A 9,936-nucleotide genomic window follows, 5' to 3' on the forward strand; every position below is an offset into this window, starting at 1 on the left:
AATATATATAGTTATCGGTAGTCCCAGTCTTCATAAATTTATTGAATGCAGTTTCACAACTACAATTGCACATTGCTACACCTTACATTATACAGTTAGTGAATGCTGCTACCGATTCTTCGATATTTCCAAAATATTGTAGATAGATACTCGATATTCAGTGATTATTGGAAAATTATAGCCCTCGTAAAGACTATCTAGCGTTTCTCCGGGTGGGGAGGGTGTATTTTTAGGGTCACAATACATACAATAGTATGATTTAGGAAATCTTCAAGTGTTATTCCCTTTTCAAAAGTTTGTTTTTATCCTTATTATAATAGTAAGATTGGATTTATATTGTAATTCGGAGTGATGTAAATGGTACAAATTGTGCTTTTTGGGGGACCCAGGCTGTGCCAGCTATAGCTTCTAGTGGAGTGAGTAATGATATATATGTACTATATATATACAACATATATATAGAATAAAAATCACTAAAAACAAATATCGAGGTGCCGGCGCTAGCTCTTAAGAAGTTGGATCTAAGGTAGTGGTAACCAAAAAAAAAAAACTCCCATTTGTGATTTTGATTGGAAGGATAGAACTCTCAGACATATAGTCATCACCCATGGACGACTGAGGTGTTAGATTTTCAATATCAGTATTTCTCATTTTAAGAGCCTTTTCAGTTTTTTCGTGATTCTTTTGAATCGATTTTTGAGGGATCTATCGGCAAGGGCAGTATAAATTGTATGATTGTCAACAAACAATGGTTAGATGTCTTTGGTAAATTGCTGGGCTTTTGATAGTGGGTTTTCAGATCCATTTTTCAGAGGATAATTGGAGGGGGGAAGTGTGTTGATGTTATTAGAAGACAAGGACTCAGTGTCAGTTGAACTTGATAAGGGTTTTTTATTTGTGGGAATTACTGGTGTATGTAGCAATCTGTAGCAGAGAGAGCAACTTTAGTAACATCTGCGGTACTGTATGTGTTAAATCTAGATTGACGAGGTAGTGTGTCTAAATTCTGCAAAGTTAAATATCTCTGATTTAATATTAGTGCTGTTGAGGTCTGGTGTTTACATGTATGTTTAGTGCTGATGGCTGCTCGCATATAAAATATTCCCTTTTATCAGTCGTAAGAAAGATTCGATGATTATTGTTCTTGAAAGGTATTATTATTGAAGTTTGTATCTCAAAGTTTTCAGAAACTGATATGATGTAAACTTGTCTTCGTGCCAAAATATGATTGTATTCATCTCCAAAATATTAGTGATGTTTGGTGGTGGTGTTTGCTGGGACAACTAATCTTCCGATATTTAGTTCCAAAGCTCCAACTGTAATGGTGGAGTGCTTGGTGATCAGTTGGTCAACTAGTTGAACTTTGCTTGAATAAATATAGATTATTATATTTTTCTTGAATGTGTCATTCTATTTCGTCCAAATTCAATGTTGCGGTTTCCCTGCATTATTCTATATTTTCTATGTTGTGAGTATAATTTTCATTACAATATGTAACGTTTTACAATATCTAGTTGTTTTTACTTTATCATCACTTTATTCATTTAACAGAGGAATTTTGTTGCTTTATTGGATTTGGGTCTTAAATATGCTTCTTTTTTATATTTGCATTAGTGTTCTTTACATTTTCACGATTGTATTTTTTGAATTTGTTTATATTTATTTTAACTATTTTACTTACTTCGTTCTAATTTCTGCATTTGTTGGATTCATAATCAATACTATATTATCTAGCGTTTACGTTTCTGTATCGTATGTTTGTATCCGTCCTCATTGTTATTTATCTTATCAATGACAAATAAATGGCAATAGTATCATTCTTTCATTCTTTTTATAAGAGATTCTTCTGATATTCCTCCTACTATATTTGGCTTGTTTTGTACTTAATTTGCTTTTTATGACTACTACTAACTTTGTTGCCATTTTCGTGCCTTTATAGCACCATATTTCTGTCTGTCTATCTATATGCGTTTCTTGATTGGACTTCCCACATCAATCTTCTAACTCAAATCAAGATGCGAAAATCGCAGAGAAATAGTTCACAAAAAGTTGCTTTATTTGATACGGGTTTATGTATTGTTTTTTTTCTGCCTAAAAATATCTCGTAACAAAACCAACACAAAATATATCAAGAAAAAAATTGGTGATAATAGGGAAAGCGCTTTTTTCATATTATTCACATCAATATTAGTGTCAAAAAATCTCTTCGCTATAAAAATAAACTGTGATTCTTTTATAATTCATTTATACAGTTTGACCATTTTACCTTGTTGGCAATCTACTTTTTTCAATTCTATTGTCACTTTAAGGAGCATTAGATATAAATATTCCTTTCATAGAGTACTTAAAAAGGTGAAGAAATATATGAAAATGTTTAATCTTTGTTAAAACTCCTTTCCGTTCGAAGCTCTATCACAAATAGGAGTAGAAAATATCTCACTCATCATTTACTTAAACATTTCTAGATCTGGCACCACCGCTCTGTTTGTAACAATATTCAATGAACACTACTATCACGTTTTTATTGTGGTAAACAAGAATATCCTTCTATTTATATCCCTTTGCGCATTCTATCCGAGTGGTTAGTAATTTCGTAAGCTAACAAGACAGTGCAGTCGTTGATTTCGGAACGATTTGTACTAATTTTGTAGTTTGGATTCTTCAATTATATGAGTATTGATATTGTCATTTCTCCTGCTGGGTTTGAGAAAGTTATGTAGATAAATGTTTGTGTTACTAACTCAACAACTATTCAGACAAAAATTATTGATGAGTTGAGTAAACATTATTCTTATTTGTTTTAGGTCCAAACTAAAAAAATCAAGTCGATAAATCTGCGTATTTACTAATTTTAAAAAGTTGATATTGTGTCATCTACCTATAATAACGATTTTATTCTGAACACAATCATGGAATTTTGTTATGTGTAGAGTGAAGAGTTTATAATCGTATTATTTGATTGAGGTAGCACTGAAAACCTAAGATGAAATTTATCCACATCAAACTTTACGACGATTCGTAATAAATGTAAGAACTATGTTTTACTTGATAAGAAAGATGTCCACATAATAATTATAGACGAAATATGTAGTTGTTTTAGCTATAGATATAATCGAATAGTCAACTTGAAGAAATTATTTGGAATGTCATAATACATCTTATTGTTTCGAATTTCAATGTGCGTTTAGAAGAAGAAAATAAATACTTTCGTGGCTAATGCCGCGACGAATGTTGAATCGAACCTCGAACTCGACAACTCCAACCAGCGATTCTATTTGGTTCCCGTAGATAAAAATTCTCCAGCGCTATCTGGGGCCATCCTACTAATAATTGCGAACCATCAGACAGGTAAAATCGAGCTGTAATCGATGATGATATGAAATCATATTTTGGTGATATAGAATGTGATGATTTTCTCGAAATTCAATAATTTTAAAACCTGGTTCAAGTTCTTCGCAGAAAACAACTAGCTTCCTGACAAATTTTGCGACCAATAAGTACATCATTTGTTTTCTAGATTTTCACCTGAATTTGGTACCTTTGATTGTTATATAAACCTTAAATACTAGACTTTACTTTTTATTAAGTAGTTGTAAAGATGCAATTCCACTGAATCTACTTTTAAACATGTGGCATCCGGCAATGAGGCACATAGCCCTTTCATAAAAGAAACAATACGACACAGTTGAAATTTCTGGGACCGTTAGCAATATTTATACTGATTACATTGTTCACACCACAACTACACCAACACTCACGATTATACTGTCTAACGCGCGTTTCGATAACCAAGTTATCGTCTTCAGAGACTGAAGGAAAACTGCAACCATCCCTCCGGTAAGTCGCATTTTCTACCTTTAGCATATATATATTTAAGCTTGGTCTAACTTTATACATAACTGCTTTGTATCTATTATGTTTCACTGAAAATGTTGTTAAGGTGAATTTAGATCCCTTTCAATACATATATTATGTTCGAAACTTTTTCATTGCTTCCAGGAATTATATTAATTTGAAGCACCGTATTCGGGGATAGTTTCATTTATTTATCTACCATTATTTTATTAATTTTTTTCACATTCGACATGAAAATTTTTATTTATAAGACACTTAAAAACAGAGAATGTGAACTTTCCGATGTGGTATTCTATTGTAAACTGTGTATAACTAACTTTTGAATGAATACTGTTACCATTGAGATATGCAAGAGCTTGAAAAAATTGAAGACCCAAAACCCAGCAATACCTAGACAATATAAAATATTGAAGAAACTGACACCGACTCTGACCGCAACAATTGATTATTTTCATGCAATGAGTCAAATATTTATTTTCCATAAATTTTGGATATTGCCTTATCCCGTTATTGACTTTTTTCGCTTTGTTCTCTTCTTACTATTCAAATTAATTGCTATAATAATGTATACAATATATTGCGTATCATTTATGATGTGGGAACTTTTTTCTTAAACCCTCCAATTTCAAAATAATAATATTATCAATACCTCGAAAATTCCGTTTTCCTACATTTCTATTAATAATTTGACAGAAAAACCGTGAAAAAAATTTTGTAAAATTTATTTTGAAATAATTATATTTTCTTGTTAAAATTTACACATTGTGTTACGAACCGCAAAATGGTTCAATAGGTCGGCCTTGTCCAGCTACTATGAAATTTTGAGAAATCGACGTATTCAAACGGCGTCAATTACATTTTTTATAAATGAGTGAACTCGTTTTATGTTTATTTGTATATAATTTATTTAGTAGCAGGCGGTTTATTTACAGTATTTCTTCTAAATAATTTCTAGGAGAGTCTATTTATTTCTTTTGTTTCTTTTTGTTCTAGAACTTGGTAAGAGAGTCACAATAGGAATCGTTTGTGAAATATAGAGGCAGCACTACTGCTAACAAAAATTTAAAAAAATGATAACAATGGAAAAAATTACAAAATATGGATTTGAACCTGTAATTAATAATATTATACATGACTAGAACTGTAAGATAGACAAAAAATGATTCAAATCAAAGTGTTCGGTGTTGTTGAAGAAACGAAAAGAATTAAAACTGTCACAACCGGTAAAGTTGTGTCACAGACAAGTGTATCGGAAAAGTAAAACAAAAAAATATTTATTACACTTTTTTATTATTTATTACAACTAGAAAATTAGGAAATTTTTTTAATTAAAAAAAATGACAGAATTATAGTTTTCAGGTTGCTACAAATCGACGCTGTCTGTACCTGTAAATCTGGTCTTGGGAATAAGTGTGCATCCATTCTACGTAAACATCCTCATTGAAAACGAGTCATTCTTAGCAAAGCAATGGGGCAAGCCTATTTATTCAAAAGCAACTACTAGTGTACGACAAAGGTGAATGTATGTCTAAGCTCTTTACTCCTTTAGTTTTGTCTGCTATAGTTGGAACCTATCAAACTTACAATAGCAACTATGCCTGAATCTCTAAGTGCTTCGAAAAATCTTACAGCTTGAAAAGAAAGAGTATATAGTAATAACACCAGCGGAATCAATGTTAGAAATGACACATACTAAGGCTAAAGAAAACCTCCAGGACAAAAAAAGTAATAAATTATAATATATTTGAATTGCAAAAATTTGAATGTAATATTTAGTCAGGAAGTTATGGTTATCAAGGCAATACATGCATTCTACAAAAACAAATATGTTATGATTCTAGGAAAGCATTAAATTTAAGTCTTTCCACCATTCATCAATCAAAGCAGTGAATGGTTTGCACAACGAGCACTACGAATAACTGCTAGTAATGGATACAGCTTGAAAGGACAATGTTTTAATGTGAAAAAAATTGTGACTTATATGTAATAGCCAAAAATAACTAAAATTGCAACGATAACGTTCTGAAAAAACAATGAGGATGTAACATTAAAGTGTATAAACAGTTATTCTATCCAAAGTTGGTGTGATTATTTGTCTGCAATAACTGTGGCTAAGCTATTCTTCGGATGCAATCCTCGTTCATGGGTATGAAGTATAGCAAACGGGACTTAGAAATAGAAATATAAATTGAATATCCATATACTTGCCGCGGAATTTCTGTTTTGGATAATTCAAGCCAGTCAAATGTTCCATATCTAAAAGTCGATGAAAATGGACTACATTTGAGTACAACGCATTCATTAAAATTCAGGTCCAACTGCAAAAGTACGTGACTAATAGAAAGTTTTGTGATTGGTACGTGTACCCAATAAATACAAAAATTATAAGCTAAATACTCTACTAAGTACCAATCCATTGATGATTTTTATTGGTACATTACTTTTTAGATATAAATTATAAAAACACCTTATAATAATTTTGCAATCGACTAAATGTAATACCACATTGATCTTGAGAATAGTTAATTATATTTAATAATCAGAGATAAGCACAAATTTGACAGTATTGAAAAACTTCTTTTCCTACTTTGGACAAGGGATTTTGTACATTTATCAAAGCACTAATAAAAATAACAATTTCATCGATATCGAGGAAATAATGAATCCGGCACTTTTGATAGAATTCTTAAGTCCTTAATTTGTTGATTTACTCGTTGTATTTGTACCCTTACACAATGTTATATGTTTCGTCAGCTTCTTCAGATGTGAATTAATCTAATAAGGAAAACATTTTTATTTTGGACTTGAGTTTTGATCTTGGGAAATTCTTTGTCAGCTATAACAACGTCACCGAGCTTAATTAAATCAACCAAACCACAATCGTTTGTAATGAATCATGAAGACAGTTATAAATTCATCTAGCACACAACGCACCAAAAACTTGACAGAATGACGATGTTCATATTCAGAATACGTTAATAATTCTTGATTAACTTCCGGTGGTACGTCAGTTTGAACTTCAGTACAATCAATTATCACACACGTGCCTGGCTAATGCCGCTTGAAAGATTTTGGTAGAGATGCATGTATTTTGATGGCTAAACGATAAAACTCTATAGCAAAATATTTAACTACTGCATGTGTACATGAAGTAAATGATAAATCCGTCTTCAATTTGTTTAATTTTATCAGGAAACTTGTCTACTTTTGAGGCTATACATTCAGGTAACATAGTTAGAAGCCATGAAAAAATTGCTAATGTCGCACCTGTTAAACTGCTCATTGCCTCGTCGGTAGTAATTGGAGAGAGTTCATGAAAACCTGGACAAGATTTTCCAAGGTCTATAGTTACTAGATCACTCGAATCTTGAACATTTTTCATTAGTGGTACTTTAGCTGCGCCAATTTTCTTTTTTAATGCAACATCTACCTGTACTACTTCTTAAATAGTTATGGTAGTTAAGATCACAAAACAAATTTCAAAATCTACATAAGCTCTGTTTGTGACTATCTCTGTTTGATAACACATGCTCCCTTGCACAGGCTTCACCGAAAGAGTTTAAACATGGATATAAATCTCATGTTCTTCAACACTACTTGCATGTTCTTCATTACTGTGTGTAATGTCTTTCTAATGTTTATGTTATTTATTTATTTTTGTCACGTACAATATATTTATTAATGTGGTCTGTGTTTCAAGTTTTGTGACTCTTTGGAAACGTTCTAAGGATTGAATGTTCTTTTTTATATTTTCACATCCAGGAAAAATCGAAGGAACATAAGATGGATGTTACAGATGGTCTAATTTTTCATTATTTACAAAATGGATACTACAAATCCGTTTGTATTTATTTGATACTCAGTATTTCTCTGAAATCGAAGGAAAGAAATAAAAGGTTAAGTAACAGACATAAGATATGATCAATTTTTACAAATTTCGCATTTAAATACAATAATTTTATTGAATGATGCAATTGATTTTTTTATTTTAATTAATATTGTACTTACACGTAATTTTTTACTGCATTCATGCACTGTTTACATTTTACTATTTTCCATTAGGCTTTTAGCACGCCATTTGGAAATTTCGAAAAAATTCACTTCCGCACCGAATTCACGTTCTTGACGTGATGTATCATTACATCCAACAACAATTTTTTCTTGAAGCTGGCATTATTGAAAAAATTAGATCTATTTTATGTGTAAGTATTAAAAAGTAAATCTCGTATGTTTAAATTAAATACATGATGCCAACTGTTTTGGATACTTGCCACTAGTTGGCGTGAAAGTCTGGAACCACGTTCCCTATCTTAAATATAATGATTTAAGTAATTCATATCAAATGCAGTTTTGTCCTTTAATATCTGATTCAATGTATCAATATTTCTGTGCAGAAAAATAAGTAATATCAAATATTTTTCTTGCACCGTTTTACTTCTGGAATAATACCACTTCTTTCAATGAATTCTACTGAATTTTTCGTCGTCCACACTTCTTGTTTACGATAATTCTGGGAGGATAATAGCCAATAATCAACAAAATCCTATTTCAAAATCCAATCTCAAACAATTGTGAACATTGCGTCAACTAATTGATTCACATAATAAATCGGCTCTAAGTCCCTCTAAACCTAAATATCTATAATCGATAAACTAAAACAATACCAACACTACCTTTTGAGTATTTTGGTGGCTAAAATAGAAGGGAGCCGAAATATGATTTACCACAAGCAAAAACAAGTATAAAGAAATCTAGAAATTAAATTAATTTTTATTAATCAGTTTGTGTGACGCCTATGAATAGAATACATTATTTTTTATATCACTGAGTTTGGTCAATCGTAGAGAAGCATGTAGTAAATTGAAATCCATGTGATTGATGACAGTTTTTTGTAAGTTGAAACGCTTATACCTACTGCAAATTTATCTTTCTCATAATATATATTTTGTAACATACATTTATAAATGATATGTATATTATAATTTATTATTTGAACTATCAAAATTCACTCTTATCAACATTTCCAAATCAATAAGATAAAAATTGTGAACTAATCAAACAACATATTGAGAATTATTTGATTTATGATAGAAATTTATATTACTTATTTATTATAGAAATATGAATATTTTAATTTGCAATAAAAGAAGATACTCACTGTGAATCGCTCCTCACCAATAGGTGGAACCGCAAAGGGTACACCTTCGAAAGCATGAAATGTTTTACCGTTTGAATTTTTCTCAACTCTTCCTTGTATTTGGCCATCTAAAATTTCCAATACTGGTCCTAATTCAATCTTAAATAATCACTAGTTTAATATTCAAATTAAATTATGAAAATATTTAACTCACTCCCAGAACCACGAAGGAATACAGGTACAAATATACAATAACAAATTTACACATAATAATTATCACACTGAAAAACAAGAGTTGTGAATAAATTCATATATCTATATTTCCCTGTTGAACAATGTAATATGAAAATACCAAATCACTCTAGTAGGTGAGTATTCAAACTGAATTTTTAGTCAACACACACAAATTGAAGGTGCGCCGTTGCCAGATGTATAGAATATTCTGTAAGGAACAGTACAGAGATCCTCAAACAATCGGATTTTGGAAATATCATGAAATAGGTATCTTACTTCTTTCAATTATGATCATTCTCATAAAATGTAATCAATATTTTTAACATCATTATTTGGAGTGAAAAATCTAAATCTGAAGAGTAGTTCTACTAACTGCGATAGAAGTTTAAAAGCAGCATAGACCAAGATTTTCAATTATAAATATTTTTTTGAAAGTGCAAATCACATCACATCACATATATAGACTTACGCTAAGAACCGAGAAGTCTGAACGTGCCTACAATAGAAGCTCGAATTCGAGAAAAATATTAGCTTCAAAAGGTTCAATATTGAGCAAAGCGCATGTATTAAATACTTGCGTTTTCAAAAGAGTTGATTCAAATGAAAATTCGTATTGGTTGGGTAAATAAATACATTAGGGTAATCTGCAGTATCATATACTGTGATGAAAATGTAGTGTCATGAGTTTAAATGTGACAGACATTCATGAA

General features: G+C 30.8%; 1 protein-coding gene across 2 annotated transcripts in view; it reads right to left on the bottom strand.

Moving 5' to 3' along the window:
- LOC130448610 (cocaine esterase-like) overlaps window positions 1–9,434 on the bottom strand; it is a 49,067-nt gene extending 39,633 nt beyond the window's left edge. Inside the window, exons 1-2 of one of the 2 annotated variants that reach the window (XM_056786041.1) lie at window positions 9,207–9,434; window positions 9,014–9,151 (exon numbers count right to left, since the gene is read on the bottom strand). In XM_056786041.1, coding sequence (XP_056642019.1) covers window positions 9,014–9,151; window positions 9,207–9,260 — 192 coding nt within the window. In that variant the 5' untranslated portion in view covers window positions 9,261–9,434. The remainder of the gene's footprint in view (window positions 1–9,013; window positions 9,152–9,206) is intronic. The other variant, XM_056786039.1, reaches the window with a different exon arrangement.
- Between the last annotated feature and the right edge of the window lie 502 nt (window positions 9,435–9,936).

The sequence above is a fragment of the Diorhabda sublineata genome, chromosome 9, assembly GCF_026230105.1.
Source record: "Diorhabda sublineata isolate icDioSubl1.1 chromosome 9, icDioSubl1.1, whole genome shotgun sequence".
NCBI classification, from domain to species: domain Eukaryota; kingdom Metazoa; phylum Arthropoda; class Insecta; order Coleoptera; family Chrysomelidae; genus Diorhabda; species Diorhabda sublineata.